This window comes from Anabas testudineus, chromosome 24, assembly GCF_900324465.2.
Source record: "Anabas testudineus chromosome 24, fAnaTes1.2, whole genome shotgun sequence".
Taxonomy (NCBI): domain Eukaryota; kingdom Metazoa; phylum Chordata; class Actinopteri; order Anabantiformes; family Anabantidae; genus Anabas; species Anabas testudineus.
Window position 1 is genome coordinate 10410480 of NC_046632.1, and position 19063 is coordinate 10429542.

The 19063-nt window shown below is 38.0% G+C and overlaps 2 protein-coding genes across 4 annotated transcripts; both read right to left on the reverse strand.

The window, feature by feature from the left end:
* Window positions 1–187: 187 nt before the first annotated feature.
* Window positions 188–10398, reverse strand: fbxo25 (F-box protein 25). Of its 3 annotated transcripts, XM_026341590.1 has the most exons (12): window positions 10291–10348; window positions 9681–9734; window positions 9267–9410; window positions 5857–5960; window positions 5303–5352; window positions 5069–5161; window positions 4886–4979; window positions 4122–4306; window positions 3670–3852; window positions 3023–3160; window positions 2208–2234; window positions 188–1111 (listed from the first exon to the last, which is right to left on the reverse strand). In XM_026341590.1, the coding sequence occupies exons 3-12, from the start codon at window positions 9392–9394 to the stop codon at window positions 1025–1027; spliced, it is 1089 nt and encodes a 362-aa protein (XP_026197375.1). In that variant the 5' UTR covers window positions 9395–9410; window positions 9681–9734; window positions 10291–10348; the 3' UTR covers window positions 188–1024. The 3 variants fall into 3 exon arrangements, with proteins under 3 accessions (XP_026197375.1, XP_026197376.1, XP_026197377.1); XM_026341591.1 differs by lacking the exon at window positions 9681–9734 and having other exon boundaries at window positions 10291–10398; XM_026341592.1 differs by lacking the exon at window positions 2208–2234 and having other exon boundaries at window positions 10291–10347.
* A 340-nt stretch (window positions 10399–10738) lies between these two features.
* Window positions 10739–14687, reverse strand: fam110c (family with sequence similarity 110 member C). Its single transcript, XM_026341594.1, has one exon. It carries the CDS (start codon window positions 14340–14342, stop codon window positions 13308–13310), a length of 1035 nt encoding a protein of 344 aa, XP_026197379.1. The 5' UTR covers window positions 14343–14687; the 3' UTR covers window positions 10739–13307.
* Window positions 14688–19063: the final 4376 nt, after the last annotated feature.

Here is a 19063-nt window from a genome sequence, read left to right on the forward strand (position 1 = left end):
GCTGAAATATAAATTAAATTAGGAAAAGCAAGTCAGCTGCCATTGAAATATTGACACTAGAACACAATAGGAAGGATATTTATCATTGAACCTAATGTGTGTTTGACGTGGAAATACACTAAAAATGATCTGAATGTAATAACAAAAAAAGATTTTCCACAACCCAGTACAAAATTAACACCAGAAACAGGTTTTTAGAAATATTTAATTACAGTATATCTAGCTTCTGTCCCAAAAGTAACGACAGAACCATCAAGATTATTGGAACAGGTAAAGGAATATTACAAAAGTTGGAGAAAGGATACAAAACTTTTTTTTTGTCATAAATTATATTTTACATTTCCGCTGTCACTGGACAGTTCTAAAGGAGCTGATTATAAAAACGGCTAATGGAGTTTTTTTTTTTTAATTTTAAACATTATTTTTGTTATTATCTTCATTGCACACAAAGCACAGCAAGAGTTCACAAGGGACAACAGACAGTATGTAAACAGAGACTTAACCATTACATGCATTCAGTTATTGCGGAGAAATGCCACCAAAATAAAACTGAAAGCAGAACAGTTTAACCCAATTAAATACACAATCAACATGACTCACCGTATTCTATAAATAGTCACCTTTGCAATAAAAAAACCTTTGCACATAAACACTCACTTAACCATGCTACAACTCATTTTACATATAAATCCTTTAGAAATAGGAATAGGAATTTGACATATTATTTATTATTTCCTCTGTCAGGCGAAGCCTTTCTTGGTCATGAAGACAAAACATTTGTGGAGAAAGATGAAAAACCAAAATTCATTATGTTTAAGCCGCCATCATTTCAAAATCAAACATATACATTTATTCTTTCTTGTGTATTAAGAAAACATTTGTGCGTATGGAAAGACAACATAAATAAGTTTTTCTTTTTCTCTTGAAGCCCTTTGTATTTGGGTAAATCAAATCAAAGACTTACACAGTCTTGGGGTGGAGTTAAGGTAGGAGGACGCTTTGCGTGAAGAACAACATGAAGGGTTCAGAACTTGAAGAGGTCGATAAAGTGCTGCGGGGAGATGGGCATGAGGCTGTCTGGATCGTTGGCTGTGCACGGGTGGCCACAGTCCTGGAACACAGTTGACAACCAAAATGTTAGAAAGAAAGAAGCAGAGAAAGATAAAAGTAGAGCAACGTCCTGAATGGTTAACTGAAGACCAGACAGTACCCATCCAAATACTACTAGGGGCCACCCCACCTAGAAGATACCCTTGTCCTCTCCGCTGTTCTGCATAGGCCTGACCCCTTTTAGCTAGATCATCATCAGGACTGGTTATGCATACTGACTACAGAACCCCCTACACAAGCACTGTAGGGGAAAGGTAGTCACAACTGAATTACCAGATGGCAGCATGGCAGATGGTGAGGACAGCTACAGGTACCTTGGAACACCACAGGTAAATGGGAACCATGTAGTAAACAGCAGCAGCCAAATATCTACACTAAAGATGAGAGGTTGATGGGCTGGGTTTTAAGCTTGATTGACTCAGATATCCAATTGTGGGCTTTACACACGATTCACGTCACACAGAATGTATTCCAGCTCCAATGTGGTTGGATCATGGAAGGACAAACTGCAGATAGAAGAAGTAGCTGATACAAAAGACAGCACAGAGGAACTTAATCTCTTTAAACCTTTGGACCAAAGACTAACCTAGTCCTGGTTGGGCTGTAAAAGTTCTGTAATAACCAGACACTAATATTTAAAATACATTTAAGTCTGTCAGTTGGTCCAATGTCAATGCTGAGTGTAATCAGCATAGCTATAGAGGGAGATGCCATGTATGCTAATGACAGACACATCATTCACAGTATAAAAATTAAAAAGTAGTGGTTTGAAAATTCATCCTATATCATAACATATTTTAAAGGTTTTGGACATATTGTCATTATTTTCACTTATAAACACAGAGAAACATTCGAGTTAAACTAACTGACAACTCACAATTTTCTTTCAGACACAACAACTCAACATTCAGAGGAGTGATAATCTAAACTCGTGGTTAGAGGCAGCAGAGAGAGCGGCACTGTTTACTAAACATAACACATGATGACATCAGGCTTAACGCATGGAAAAAAAGATAAGTCATAAATCTGATCACTGGATAAACATCAGACAAACTGGGGACAGAACAAACAGAAAGGCATGATGGGACAGAAAGTACCTTGAATAACAAAGCCAGGTGGAGATCCTTAGGGAATCAGAGAGAAGGGGAACCAGGAGTAGAGGCGGGAAGGAAAGGAGACAAGCAAGGAGAGGAATGCAGAGAGGGCAGATGTTAAACAGTATAGGGAACAATCTCAGGAGGATAACACAACTGTGCGTACTAAATAATCACAAGGACAGGCAGGGACACTATATTCCACTATACAAACTGTGCCCAGAGGTTATCACTTCAAAATGAGATATTTGTATTAAGTGTGGATAACACTGTCATGTGTAACTCACAGCAAACAAGTCATTCGTTTGACCTCTGACTGCTACGAATGCATGTATGAGTTCACAAGCTCACAGAATCCATTGTGCTGGTGCACAGCAACAATTAGCGTTTTCAGTACGTGCTTCTGTGCGCTTACATGTGTGACCCGTTTGTTTCCTTTTTAATAATGAGAATATTGTTTTGAAGACTTCATGCTGTCCTCAAGCATCAAAAATCTAAGTAGAAATGTAAATACATCTTTTTTCTTTTTCTAAAATGCCAGATATTTCAAAAAAGTTCCCTTATAATTAAACACCCCACTGCTGGTCAAAGACAGCTATTAGTGTTAGAGAGGTCGCATCAGCGGAATAAAGTGTTTCTCAGTGCACCAAACGATAATGAATGTTTTGACTTTTGGCCAAGAAAATACAGTGTGTTCTGGTGCAAACACCAAACTGAACGCTTGTTATCTTGCTTTCTGATGAACAGTGCTAGTTGGTCATATGTGCTTCCTACATAATATGGCTGTGGTTCCAGGTGTGTTTTATCTTCTTGCTTACCTTCCAGAAGAGGATGCTACAATGTTTGCAGAAGTGCAAGGTGTCGCCGTACTGTTCTTTCATGGGGTACTGTTTCTGCAGGGTGAAGTACATCAGCTTCCAGTCCACGTTATCATTCAAGACCAAATTTCTACAGAACTGCAATTGTGTAGTGAACAGACAGACAGAGATTGACTGTTTAAAACCTCTTTAGAGACAAGAGAAAGAAATGTAATTATATCTGGAACACAGTGTAATTAAATTGATTCAAGGACAATTTCTAATTAACCCAGTCCTTGGTGCATGTTTGTTACATGTTTGAGACAGTGTGCGAATGAGAGAGTAAAAAGAAGCCAGAGACAACCATGAACTAGGAGAAGCTGTGGCAATTCTGCCCTCTAGTGGTCCAATGGTAGACTATTTAGCAGCCTTCTGGGCCAGGTGTCTCTTTGGACATACACTGCCCGTCCAAAAAAAAAAATCAAAAAACAAAACCATCCCCACTATCCTTTCAGTTTTTAATAATGTGTTGGACGGTTCTCCACCCAGATGCCTATAATTTGACCCTTTCCTCCTCTATCTCCAACTATACTCTCTGGTGCTGCAGTACACCAATGCACAATGACAAAAAATACGTTGAATAATTTTTTTTCTGACTGAATATTTACCTGTTTGTCAGAGAAGTGAAAGTGGCAGAGTTTCTTCCACAGCGTCCTGTTCTCACTGAGGATGTGCAGCGTTGGTGTGGCCTGCCCCAGGTTAATGATGTCATAGGCATCAGATAACTTGTAAAGGATCTTGTTCTGCATGTGCAGCGGCAAGTCGCTGAATGACATGCCGTCACACATTTGCTGCAATAATGACCAAAAGAAAGTAACATTAGAGTTGAACAGTACAGGACAATTGACCTAATGCACAAATGAAAGGCTGATGCTTCACAGTTAATCTCATCTCTGCAGTAAGAAACCACTGACACTGAACAATAATTTTGTTGCAACAGCTCAAATGGGTGTAGAAAACATAGACAGAACCACAAGTGTGCAGAGTGAAGTTGAGAGCACTGTGACACAAGTTCTGGTAAATATGCACACATGCAGACCCACTAATTCACTTTCTTTACCTTTGGGATCTGCAAGTTGTTGAGCTGCTGCTGCCATTTGAGAATGGTCTCCAATCGGCACAACCAGATGTTGATGTTACCCACAAGGACACACCTGCCAACATGGACAGTCAGACTGTGCAGAGTTGAGCTCAGGTCCTGCAGCAGCTCCTTGACAAGGCGAGGGTTGTATTGGTCCTCTAGGACTACATCCCAAATTAAAAAACAGAAACAAATAGTGAAAGAAGGAAAGATACAACATTAGCAAGTCAACCAGTTGTTAATTCCAAGGGTTCACATATTTTTTCCCACTAGCTAGTTTTGATCCAGCTGAAGACTTATTTTAAAAAGAAAGTAACTGGTATTATTCCAATAGAGGTACGGTCACCCTCAGTGTACAAAAACAACATTACTGAAAGTACTTTGCAATTTTTAAATAATCCATTTAAGGACATTTACTGATGCCAAAGATAACTTGTTTCATCATATACATGTGGAATTTTGAATCTCAGTCAAGAGCTGATCTTTGCTCAACCAAGCAACACAACCCTATAATGATGGAGCACACCAGTCTTACTGGTTTTGTGGTTAGACATTCAGTGCAATGAGGCTACTGCAACTGAACAGTAGTCTGTAAAACAGATTCTAGTTCTTTAAAGAATTATCATTTAGTAAATAAATCTTTCTGTGAAATGTAACTCTACTTTTACTAATGCTAATCACAGGCTGTGAGATCAGACACACGGCTCCTTCTTGTAGAGCATGCTGGCTCAATATGTCCTTACCCTTCCGTACAATCTTCTCCAGGATATTAAAATAGTTTTTCTGGGCAGCTCCGCTCAAAGATGTCAGCTGAGACCTGGCTATTAGCTGGAAAAGCTGTTGGACAGAGAGACACAATCAGACTTAAAGTCAGCACAACAGCAAAAAAAGATTATTAATCAACTTTTGTGACTATCACTGCTCACTTTAGCAACATAGTTGAATCTTCTCAAGTCCTGAATGGCACTGGAGAAGTCGAGGCGGTTGAGGGCCTCACCAAGCGTGCAGTAGCCATGTCGCTGTGAGTGAACGGCCAAACAGACACATATGTACACGTACAGTTGAACAAATAATTATTTAACGAAAACACAAACTACTGTTTAAATCAACAGCAAATAAATGATTCATGTGAAAATGCTGGTAATGGCTTGACCACTCACTTCTTTTGTGCTCCCCTTTTGCACATAAATCCATTTATCTGTGAAAACGACTAGACAAGGAACAACAAATGCATTATTCATTGTTAACTAGGAGACAAAAGAATGCACCTGTGCAATTAAATGCAACCCGGTACAATACAGCTGAAGCAAATGCTATGTGGGTAAAGATGATTATAGACGTTCAATTTTGCTCACAGCAAAACAGAGTCCTAATGTGTGATGCTTTTTTTTTACTAGTCAGTATTTTATTGTGTAATGTCTTTATATTTCTCACCTCTATGGACAAAACAGATAATTAATTAATCTTAAATGTTTTGTTTTGCATCAAGCTTCATCAATCTGTTTAAGAGAAGTGAATCAGACTTAACTGTTTCGTCCAACTAATTAAACAGTGCTAAAAAAAAAAGTCAGTACGTGGTTGTGCCTTCACTGCAATTATGACTTATGCAAACCAGTGACTTAAAACATTTGCCTTTTTTTGGTCTAAGGGTTACTTTTCATATCAAAAAGTCCTCACTCAGCCCAAATGTGATTATGCGTTGCTAAAAACTCACACTGAGATTTGGTGTTATTGTTGTAGAAGTCCTTTTTCCTCTTTGTTGTGTTGAGCTCACACACATCTCCGACAAACAGATTTTCTTTGTTGTCACTGCAGAGCCTGTTTAGACAGAGGAGTGAGGAAGGAACAGGTTAATAATATTTCTGTGAGTTTGACCAGACTAAAAAAACAATCTAGTTACAAATTTTACTGATAACCTGTATATCACTCTGCTGTAGGTTATGATAACTTAGAGGTGAAGTGCTTCCTTAATTATGGCTTATCAGTGTGAGTCAAAGCAAATACTGATTTGAAGTATATTTTTCCAGGTGTGGTGCTGTTTCTTCCACCTGCACCGGGTTTATTCATTGTGCAAGTACCAAGGTCAACAGTATGGTAGAGATCTCATAAAATAATTTGAAAAATTGAATGAAATATCAACTAGTTAATTGATCTTCTGATTTACTTCAGCAAGCAGACTTCTGCTTTAAAGGTTTTGCTGCTTTAAAGAATGAAATGACTGAAAGGGTGGCTGCAACACATGCTAAACAGGGTTTTAGCTGCACACTAGGCCCCAGAGACAAACAAGATATTTATTTGAAGAAAAATAAAACATAAAGCTATTTTCTGTTTATGAGTTTCAGAAGCTGAAGGAAATATTTACTTCACTCAAGTATGTTGTTGGATTAAGAAACTAATTTACTTTTTCTCCAGCATAAGTGAAGGCATGGCTTTACTTCTCAAACTGCAAAGTCAACTGACAGGATGAATGTGCTTTACAGTAATCCCTTGTCTCTATCCGGTTATCTAATTGCACAGGCATACACAGAAACACACATGAAGTACAGTAATCTATAACAGTGAATTACGAGTGGGGAATGCAATTGCCTGTATGTTTTTTACACATGTTGCTAACGGTGCACTAGTCTCCAAAGAGCTAAAGAAAAACATGACACAGCAGCAGAAAGGCTCAAAAGGATTTGTTGATGTTTAAACTATACATGACATCACTATATGTTAGTCAAGTTTCCAGCATAATAATAAGTGATAGTTGGTAACTTTCACAGATACCCAATGATCTAAACTACTTCTGTAACACTGCGTGCTATACCAGTATTCATCATAATGCTCTTCTTTCTTTCTGGCTGATATGTGTTGGTCTACCATACTTGAGCTGCATGAAGTCACCAGCCTTGCTGAGTGAGGCTGCATTGGGAGAGCTGCCAAGCTGAAGAGATTATGACATGGGTTATTGTCTATTGCCATGTCCTTTGCGTTTTTGTGAGATCAGTGCAGCCAACAAATGTGGTAGTGTGAGGTACTATTCACCAATCAATAGAAAAGGCGACACTGTGCCTGTGTTTCACAAGCTGGTGCTGTCTTTCCACTCTTATCCAATTCAGTAACAGCAGAACACTAATGTCAAGCCAACTCTTAATGTTAAAATTAAAAATTCTTCCAATGAGCTTCACACTTTCAACCGGGATGTTCTTGTTATATATAGGTGTAATGATTATCAAATGAGTTGGTTCAAACCTCGATTTATGAGCCACGGTTTGCTTCATACCTTTTAAAATACCATATCAGCTGCTGTCAACAACCAAACACTATTTCAACTCAGTTCACGCCTTTGGGAGGGATGGTATTTTAAAAGCACATACACACAACAGGCATTCTTTGAACTGGGAAGCTATTCCTTTGTGCTTCTGGCAGAAGAACTGACATGTTAAGATTTATCACACAACTTCAAATACACAACTGAGACAGAATTCACATGTCACGCTTGCTGCAAACAATCAAAAGTACCTCCCTGAGATGCAGGAAGTGCAATTTTAACATCTTGTACTCAGTTTATCAGTAATAACTTTCTGTGTATTAACCATGTAACAAGAGATTATATATTACAACCAGGTTCCATGATAGTATGTTCATTAACAGTAAGAGATATATTGTGTGTATTGCTTGGATGGGATAATTTGCAGAAGTAAGACAACTGAGTTCACACAAAAACATCTGACCCAGATAATTCAGGTTCACATTTAAATGGGGGTTAAAAAAATATGCAGAAACTCAAAAACGTCCTACACAGCAATATTAGGAACACCTTTCTCATTTGTTTTGATTCTTTGTCTACCAGCATACAATGACATGTTAATCATTTGTAAAATCACCCTCTAGGTAAATAGAGAGTCTATCCAACCCAACCCTATATTCAACTCTTTCTGTTGCCATGACGCCCCTCTGGCAACAGCAGGCTGCAACTGTGTGATGCAAATCACCTCATCAAAGACTCGCTGCTATGTCCCTGATAAGGGTTGGCTGCATTCTCATCTCTCTGACATTAAGTCCCTATGCCTTTATCTGAGAAATCTGGACATGAGGTTTTCCACTTTTATCATTTACTGAGTCTATGCAACTTCCTCTCTTTACTTCTGGTTTATTAAACATTTCTTTCACAAGTCACAGAGAGTTGTTGAACTTCAATTTGAATTTCATTATTACCATAAAGGAAATTTAGTTTTTAGTCTAACTCAAAGAAGTTCATTGAGCAGCATACAACAAAAATACATAACACGTTAACACAGACCATCTCTACTCACTGGAGTCCCTGTGGCTGACAGGTATCTATGACACTAACCACATAATTGCACCATAAACCTTTTATTGCATATTCAACCCTATTTCTATCCCTTATTTTCCTGTCAGCTCAGTCTGTCATCAAAATATCATTTCAAATCATCTAAGATGGAAAGTAGACGATGGAAAGTATCACACAACCAAGACAACATTCAGTGTGCGACTTGGCAGCCACTCAGCTTTAGTCAGTCCACTTTTTAATAAAAGCTAATAAGACCTAATCTACTCTTGGCTACACTGGTTTGGTCATACTGAATTCTGAGCAACCTCCAATTCTAATGGGCTCAGTAAAAAGCACCAATGTATGCTTAATTTTGAGCTGTAGTATTTTAGTAAGCAAAATATTTAACTCTACTGTGTAATGAGCAAAAATGTCCTTAAAAGGAAACACTTGTATTCACTAGTAATACATGTTGTTACTACTCAAATCTCTCAATCCATAAAGGAATAAACAAATCTAATAAAAACTGCAATAAAAGCAATCTGGCTTGAATAGATTTATGGATGGTCTCTGAATATAACTCTTTGACACATTTTCTACTGGTGGACAATATGATCAAAGTCCACATTATACTGTAAGATGTTTCATCGAAAATGTAATCATTAAAATATACTATTCTTATAGAAAGTAATCAAAGCACTGCAAAAACAGCACTGCCACTGTGAAGGTTGTAGCAAACGTATGAATTGACAGTTATGTAGTTGTATTAAATGAATAAAGTCTAGACCAGTGTAACAAACCAATAATTGCAGATTTGAATGACAAATGTCAACAAACTATGATCTTACACTTTCAAGTCTATCTCTCTGTTGTCGTCATCCAACTCATGCCCATAGAAAACAATTCTCTTCCAGCCGTGCTCTGTCTTTGTCCAGCTCCATCCTGGCGACCTCCAGTCCTTACCCAAGAAAGGCATTTTAGCTGAGGGATGACTATGGGCAGAGAGGAAAACAGACCATAATAGTTAATGTGACTCATAAACAACTCAAAATCTAATTGAGAAACAGAATCACTAATGAAATCTGAACTGTAACTCAAATCTTCTACTAAAAAATAGGTCAAGTGCCTTAACACTTACAATTCAAGCCTAGTAAACAAATTGGCTGCTTATTGCATTTGTGAAATTCAGACACCAAAATTCAACACAAGCATCTTGTTTCTGAGAATAATTAACCGATCAGACCTGTGCCCTATCAGCTTACCTTCAGTCTGTCATTTGATCCCAGTAAGAGAAGGTCAAATGAGCGGCTGGAAACCTGGAACAAGGTGTGAACAGGTTTGTGTAATTCACCACTTGTCCAGTCCAGTAAGCAGAGAATTAAAAACCACATAAATTCAGCTAGGGTTGAGTGGTTTTCCAACTAAATTATTCCAATGCTGTAAAGTGAGTGACATTTAGGTTTTATCTGTCATTTGAATAATTATGGCCTTTTAGTGCGTCCACAGATTCAGTCTGCAGCCTACATTTAGCCCCATTTATTATCTGACAATAAGAGACCCATTGGATTGAAACATGCAATATTGTCCGTCTGCTGCGGCGTAAATCACGGATTAAAGCTGAGATGCAAAATGGCATACGGAAATAAATTTCGTTTCCACAGCAGTCGACTATGACGCATTTACCTTGGGCATTTGGACAATAACAGCGTTATCGTTAGCAAAGCAAGTGGATTCAAGGCTTAAGGGTACAAAAATGAAGGAAAGACGGATCTGTCAGTCGATTTAGCACACATGACCACGACATGAAATCGTAAAATAAGGTAGACTACATCGTGTCACAGCTGGGAGTTTATAGGATATGGATAAACAAACCTTTAACAGACTCCTTCGCTGTGTCGTGTCTCCTGCCCGCCGTGCTGGAAATATTGACGGAAGTAAACACGGCGCGGAGTCGGGGGATTCGTCCACGCCCCCTGCTGCTCTCTGATTGGACGACATCTTCGTATCCAGCGTGTTGCTACCCGGATTCCCGTTGTCTGATTGGCTGGCGGCGGCTGTCAATCCACTCCGGTTCTCTCCCTGCTGTTTTGTTGGGGCTTTCCTCTACACGTGACGCTGCACCGCGCACATGCACTTGTGTTTTGATTTTGGTTTTGCACTAATCGATGGTCATATTGGTGATTATGTGACCATGCAATGCATGCTTTTAATAGCAAAAACTACAATTTAACCTTTAATCTATGGAATTTTATGCAGGTCACAGTTTTATAGTTGTGGGAACTACCTGCTTCCCTGTCCTGCTCAAGTCAACAGCTCATAATAAAATTATTGTAGTATTTTATTATTGTTGCAAAATAATATAAACATATTTTACAAGTGTACACAAGGAAAACCAGCATTCATACTGCTGGGCACAAAAAAGAAAATGATTTATACTTTTGACCATGTACCCTAAACGTCTGTAGTGACACAAACTAAGAAATATAGAAAAAGTTAATTGATTCTTGTCACAAACAGACTCAGATAAATCATTTCCTGCATTGTAGCGGAGCAATTCTCTTTTCACTAGCATGTTAAAACAACCTGCACAACAACTCATGCAGATTTCAGCTGTCTGAGTTGTATGTACACTGTATGTATGTCAGTATGTGGTGATCTGTGTGCATGTTCAGACATGCATACATTGCATAACCTTTATGTTTTACAGTTGCAGGAAAAAGTAGATGAAGTATGTGTCTTTGAAAAGTATAAAACATTAACTTTACTTTTTTTTATATAATCAGCAATATAAATACAGATTTAATCAAATATCCTTAAGTGACAAATTAAGACTCCGTGCTGATGGGTTTATATGTAGAAACTGTCCCTCTGGGTATTATTGTATTATTTTGTTGCAGCCAGAGGCTTATTGGCCAGACATAATTATTACACAGTAACTATGTTCAGTCTCGTTGTTAGACACTGCCCCCTTTGGGCTTCATTCAGTAAAATCAAAACATATTCAATTGGTCTACAGGTCCAGAGTGTTACCGGTCATCCCACATAGATCTACTATGCTGTACATTATAGATGCCACTCAAATAAATGTAAAGAACATTCATGGCTTTGTACAATAATTTAGAAAAGACAACGATTCAATATTTGTGTAGCAGGTTTACATGATTTACAAAAAAATAAACAGTGTTTCACAGGCAACACCAGCTTTAAGTTGTTGATTGACCATAGGTATGATAAGAAGTGAAGGGGGGTTAAAAATGTTGTTGTTGTGTGAGTACAGAAGCACTTTTACTCAGTAAAAATACTAATAAATGGGACAAGCCCATAAAAGCCACATTCATTTTCAGTCAGACCACTACAAGTCTGTGAAGGGTTAATCACACCCACCACTGTAACGTTAAGCACCATTTTTACTGCATGGCTCTTTAACTGAACATGAAAAGTAAGTTCATGTTAAGGGAGCAGAGGTAGAACAAGAAGAAAAGGCATGACATGACTTGCCTTAGTGTGGAACAGTCTACTGGGTTTCTGGAAAATTGAAAGGCGTGTCGTCAACACAAATGCTGCAGTTGATTGTGTGTCTGCTTATAAGATGCAATGTTTTTTCTGCATACATGATAGAAAAACAGAGTAGGTGATAATGCTGCACATTACATACAGTCCACAGTCTGTCGTTTGCTTTTTTCCCCATTTCTGCTACAGCTTCTAATCTTTGGTCAGCAAAGGAAGTTAACAGAACAAGAAACCTTTCTTCTGGTAAAGAGACAAAGCTGACAGAGACTGGGAGGGAAGTAGAGATATAGTTACAATGGTTCACTGGACTTAAGCCTATCAAATTATCAGTCACATTCTTCTCACTTAGGATTTAGGGACCAGCTCAGTCTTTGCCTGGGAAATTAATCACATCCTACAAGTCTTTCAGTCTGGGTACAGATAAATTGAATGATTTTACCAATTTCATTACTCTCAATAAGAACTACTAAACCGCAATGTCATGTAAACCATTTAAGGAGCACAATTTATAAACATTTTAACACTGTGCCCTGGGTCTATGCATGTGTAATTACCAGACTGGACAGAAATGGGAAGTAGTTTAAATAAATATATGTATGAATATCAGTACTGGACACCCTGGAATACATCTATTATGAATCTTAGTGCTATAACATGAGCTCTGATTTTTAAAAGGACTTTTTACAGCCTAACCGCCAATGATAACAAAAAAAAAAGATCAATGTCTAATGTACCTAGGACTAAAGGTTTTATTAAAAATTAATAAATCATTTGGTTCCAACTTTTATAAGTTACAATAGTACAAACTAATACAGAGTAATTTAGGTAAAATTATTCAAAGTATTCAAATAAAAAAAATATTAAAGTACAATTAACTGAATTAACATAGTTTCCAGATGTGTTATTCTGTTGTCTTCAAATACAAACATACTATAGCCAAAGATTTTACGTTTAACACAGAACTGCAATATAACTTGCAGTTGTGTGACTAAATAATGTAGAACAGGCATCTAGGTGTACATTTACACTCAATCACCCATGTACATGAACATTTACAACATGAGAAATATTGGTAGTATTTTTCGTATGTGTGGGTTTTTCTGAGGACTGTATCTAGCCCCAAAGTCAGGTAGCTCTATGCAAGTCTGAGCAGAATCAAACATGCTAAATCTTCATTTGTAATCAGAACTGTCAGCTGAAAGCACACACAGACATACATACTGTACACACACACAATTCAGTAGGGGAGTGAGGCCAAAGCTTAATGTTTTCTACAACCCAGAGTTAGGAATAACCTATAGCTGCTCTATTGCAAAGACCTAAGTCCAGAGTGATCAGATGACACATGAAAATTGTACTATCCATGCAACAGCCTTATCTCAGTGAAGGTCTCGTAATGTTTTCCCAGTCTCTATGGCATTTTTGCAGCTGTAAAGCCATTTAATAATCCGTGCATTACGCTCAATCACTGACGTCCCCTGCCGCATCTTTTCCTGTAACTCATCTTCCTGTAGTCTGTCGCTGTCCCCGCTGCTCCTGGAAAAGCCATCATCTGATGTGGAGATACTGACACTTCGGATGTTTATCGCTATGTCATCTGAGTGCGCTGAGAAGTTCTCCTTCCCCAGAGAGTCGATGACTTCAATGTCCAGGCCGCAGTACTTGAAAAAAGCATCAAAGTCAGCAAAGTTTTTGGAGTACCTAGAGCTGATGTCAGAGTGAGAACGGCTGACCCCTTTGCCAGACCTCCCTTCAAACTCGGGAACAGTTAGAAGACCACCTGTCATCTTTGTACCAGAATCATTGCTTTCAGTGCTGAGTTGTTCTGTTAATCCATTCCTCCTCCTCTCTGACCGAGAGGTAAATAGACGGGAGCCACATTCCTTTGCTGTTCCCTCAGGTGTGGTGTTTTTTTCCTTATTACCTTCAGACTCACACTCCTTATCTGCTGCCTCAGGTAACAAAACATTTATATTCACTGAGTTAAGCAGCAGCTTACGTGTTATATGGTGTTTCCGGTCATTCGCAGCACCTTTCACTAAATCACACTTCTGTCTGTAGAGTAGTAGAGAGTCTGGTCGTTTTTTGGAGCTGGATCGACGCACCTCGACCGGCGAGCAGGTCTGTGCACTACTTGTAGCCTCTGCTGAATTACTCTCTGTAACAAGATTCCCATTCTGTTTTGAGCTCTTGTTAGAAGACCCTGTGCTGCTCACAGAAGCTGATCCAAGATTGATTACAGGCTCCTGAGTTGAGTTGGCCACTTGTTGGCTTTTGACATATTTGGGTTTACTTGCGGCAAGTCTCTCCACAGCACTCACACGACCTTTTGTCTCACCCTCCAATTCCATTTGCCTCCGAAGGTATTCAGGACCCTTCACTAGGATTTTTGTGGTGCCACTTGTTGCCTCCATTGTGGTTTAAATGAACATTCAAGTACAGTTATTTCCAAATAGCTGGTAATCCTTCAGCGTGTCTCCTCTCTGAGGTGGAAGATTCCATTCAAGCCCGTCCTTTGCCTGAGCACATATCACAACAGGAGACTTCACCTTGTCTGTTCAAACACACATCACGTTACCCCACCCATCCTGTGCAAGATTAGTTTTCACCAAGCACAAGTCTGTTCAAAGTACACCTGATACTATCACAAGTAAGAACAGTGCAAGCTGATACTTCTGCAGATTTTTTTTTCTTTTTTCAGTGTGAAAATGTCAGCCTTCATCCTTGTTGCCCAATACAGGAAAAAGCTTTACGTTATCCAATACCAAGAAAACCAGTTTCTGACTTTCCTAGTATCATGTGCTGATGTTAGATTCATTCATTTCCAGAGAAACTGACTCATCAAATACAGTTTTAAATTGCAAAATTGCACAATAAATACTTATAATTATAATTATAACATAATTGTTATAATTATGTACTACAAAGTTTTTCATAATTGGCACCGACAACGTGTGTGACGTTTTGAATGCATGCCAAAAACACTCTAGATTTAGATTGTCTAAATGACATTTAGCCAGTAGCTGTTATCCCTTGACACTGGGTATCAGGCAGAGAACAGCATGGACAGGTTATCAATCTATCACAGGACTAACACACAGAGACAGAAATACATTCACACCTACAACCAGTTTTGAGTCAGACCGTGGGAAGCAGGACACAGAGGAAATCTGTGTCGGCATAGTGGAAAGGACCCATTCAGCCTCAGTTGTCCTCTGGGGTTCATGTAGTCATCTGTGCCTAGCCTATAAGTAGCCAGAATAAATATAAAATAATACCTACAAATATAAAAATTGCCTTTGTTAATGACAATATGTTTAACTTTAGATGCAGAACAGCAGACACACATTTTTCCACATGTGAGCACTGTAAGCCTCTGCCAATGAGTTTTTTCATGGTGCTATTGTGAAGTAAAGCAGATATGTGTCTTGTGAAGTGATTAAAATTAAAAACTGCGCCTTCAGTCAAAGAAGTTGCAACAAACTCTCTGCAAAATCTCTCAGCCTCTCACTTCAACACAGATCTGCTCTGCATTTTCATACACCGCTGTTCCCAAGTGAGTCATTACATTTGGAAAGATGTATTTTTAATATTTCTTTTGGTGGTGGCCCACTGCTTGATTTGTTTAAGATATGTTTCATTTATATCTGATGTGTTCTTAGTGAAAGAAAGAAGCACTGGCATCCTTGCACACATTTTTGAAAAAAAAAAAAAAAAACATCCACTCCAAACTAGAAACATATCCAGCACAACACTGGCAAAGGAGGTAACCACTGGCTCCCTGTTCTCTGCCTCTATTTGTAATTGAAACCATTCACTGATCTAGAACCTGAAACATCTATGTATAAACTGCATGTTGCCACGGATGAATGAATACCAGATCATCAAGCAGCACTAGAATAAACAGTGTGAAAGTCATTAGAATAAACTCTTGAGAATCTGGGTCGAGACTCTCTCTTCAGAGGAAAAACAAATAAAACACCTCTGTTGTCTTTCCGCTTACTAATTAAACTGAGACACTAAGAAAAAAACTGTCTTTTTTTTGATTGGCTACCCTGAAATATGACCCAACAGTTCATTTGGGGATTCAACTATGTTTATTTGTACTTTTCTCTTCGACCTCCACTTCAAATAACCTCAATCTCATTTAGCTTAATTGTCAGATGCTAAACAGAGATTTGAAAGATGTGTCACTGATCTCTAAAGAACATAGAGATTAGGAATATGACGGGCATATTGTTGAACAAGTTATTATTTTTAATAATAATTTTTACTTTATTCTGAAAAATCTGTAACGTCCAATAAACCTATAAAATGATTTTAGTAGATCTGTTTCTCAGAAGTCTGTCCTGGTGTTGTCCTCACATGCAAAATCAAATTTAACATACATAAACATTCCCTCCATCTCTCTGTCTTTCAAATTCAAATCACCCTATTTGCATGACCATATTCAGTTACACTATTGCCAACGGACAGTGACAAAACAAAGAATTTACCAAATATTCATAGCAACTGAAACGAGAGAAAGTGTAATGGGTTAACCACAACTGTGAGCTTGTTTTTTAATGATACTTGTGAAACATTGCAAAGCAAACAAAAATGAATGGGAACAAACATAGCAGCGAGAAAAAAACAGATGTGTGTGTGAACTCTCTCTCTCTCTCTTTCCCCTTTTTTTTGCATGTTGTTCATCATCTCTTTCTTCTTCATCTTCCTTGTCCAACGTGATTAGTTGCCAAAATGTCCCAGTTAGACTCAACATACTTTTCTGTTCTTTGGCTTACGACCTAAAAAGCTGTTTACAATCACTTAGCATGTTGTTTGACTTAATGTTGAAATCTGTTTCTGCCTAATTGCAAAAAGAGAAAGGGAACAGAGTAAACATGGACACTGACACCATTAGTCACCTTTTCCCCGAGCCTTCTCAATTTAATTATAACTTACGAAGCTAGTTGGGAAAACATATTCTACACTTTAATGTGAGAGTCATCATTCGCTAATTTTGTTTTTATTCAGTCATTCACGATAATTACCATCCATCCTTGAGACGTGAATGAAAACGGCTGACTCAATTAAAAATGGCTCACAAATTATCAGATGTAATTGCTGCGGGCATCTTTTACTTGCAGTTATTGTTTGAGGGTTATGTAAAGTAACTGCTAATTGGTAAATATGCATGCAGCACTCGTTAACAGGAATATAAGGTCACCTTCACCTCCCACTCAATTAATCAGTGTCTACCTAACACAGGCTCATCCTACTGTATCTCTGAAAGCAAATAATTTATTCTATTGTACAATGAAAATAAAAAAAAATACTATTTTGCATTATGTCTAAGGACAGAAACCAATATGAAGATTTGATGTAGATGTGATGACTCCACGTTATCATCACCTGATGCTGCAGCATTACTTGGTTCTAGGTCTTAGGCTTCATTTTATTTATAAGTTATTGTTTTGGTTTTACAGCTCATAGCCTTGTTTAGGTTCATAATCGTGTTTTTCCCTCCTGGATTTAGTTAAAAAGCTCTGTGCTGCCTGCTCCGCACCAAACAGCAGACTGACAACGTTAGTGACTAACAGGTGAACATAGTGACGCATTTAACAGCCACATGAGCCAACAATTGTTGGTATGCTGAAAAGACATTTTACAGTATGTTGAAACTGTGTTACTGGAGAATGTGTTTATATGCACTTGGTTGTAAACCTACGTATATGTTATTTGCAGCAGCAGCAGCCTCACATTATTTTGGACCTTATTTACTTTAGTTTACTTTTAACTGTGAGACATCATTTCTCGACTCTCCTTGTTTTCGGCTGTGTTTGTTGGAGCTGACTGAGGTTTTCCAGTGGCAGGCTCCTAGGGGCTACTATGTGTTTTAGTTTATCTGACTTTGGCACATTGCCCCATGCAATTCTTTCTGTCTTTTGTCTTGCACATGCATAGCTGTAAAAAGCTGATTTGAAATCAGTGAAGTGTATACATACAAGAGAAACCTGTGTTCTGACAGAGTTGTTTAAGTTTATGCAAATGCCCCGACTGATCAGAAGAGCACCCTGCTGTGAACACTTTTTTTTAACCTTGCTGCAAAACCGACGGCCAGCAAAAACTGTACCAATAACAATACCACAATCACACAGCAACACAAGTGATACTTATTTGAATGCAGTCAGATTGTGAAATACAACCAGTCCTATTTGGTTTTGTTCATATTCATACTGAAGTGATTAAATTCTTTCACTGTGATGAAAAATTGCAACACACCAGGGATATAAACCAGTGACAAAACAATATTAGTACCATACATAAAGGAACAAAATCTTGTGAGATATGATCAATCTAGTTTGCCTCAAAAATTGAATACCACATCCACCACTTAAATCATGACTTTAACAAAAGCTTCAGCAATGGTTCTCCTGGATGAGCTCCACAAGATGCATTTGTTCAGAAAACAACAATAGGACAAAAACCACTTTTATTAAAACTGAACAGACTCAAGAGTGATTGATCACTTGGTGAATATATGCCACATTAGAGACATTAAATGAAAGTGGGATATAAAGCCAGTTGGCTGTAGGAGAACATCACAAGCATCTGTTTAACCTCAAGTTGTGTACGTTTGAACACGTGAGGCTTCCAGTTAACAGTTTGGTAGAAAAACATGCAGGAAAAAACTGGAGGCTGATTGTGAGTAAGATTAAGGCTACTCTCGCTCATTGTCTCTCTTATATTGTGTTCATTGATTCCAGGTAAGTCCTCTTCCAGGAAATACATTTACAGTTTGGTTTAGATAATGCTGCTGTGATAACTGCACAACAGGTTTTCAGGACATGAACTTGATAATGAGAGTAGATTAGCTGCCACTTAATGATTTTTCTCTGTTTATTTGGAATATTTTTTTCAAGATTAAGTCGATGCTCTCAGAACTGCGAGTACAGCCATTAAAAATCACTGAAGAAACTGTCAAAACAGCTTTTTTTATATTGCTGAATTAGTATTTTTATAGAAAATAACACACTTCATAAATTCTAGCATATGACAAAGTGTAATATTTTTGCACAAATCTGGCATTTTTATTATCTGACTTCTACATGTTTGGTGTAATATGGAGCCAAGAAAACATGATACTCTTACT

Bases quoted from the DNA above. Each gene is read 5' to 3' on its own strand.
- fbxo25 (XM_026341591.1), bottom strand. From the start codon at position 9,394: ATGCCTTTCTTGGGTAAGGACTGGAGGTCGCCAGGATGGAGCTGGACA. The intron at 5,162-5,302 runs GTGAGTGGTCAA...GTTCACTCACAG, and splicing joins AAAAGGGGAGCACAAAAGAA to CGACATGGCTACTGCACGCT. The intron at 4,980-5,068 runs GTGAGCAGTGAT...TCTGTCCAACAG, and splicing joins GATTCAACTATGTTGCTAAA to CTTTTCCAGCTAATAGCCAG.
- fam110c (XM_026341594.1), bottom strand. From the start codon at position 14,342: ATGGAGGCAACAAGTGGCACCACAAAAATCCTAGTGAAGGGTCCTGAA.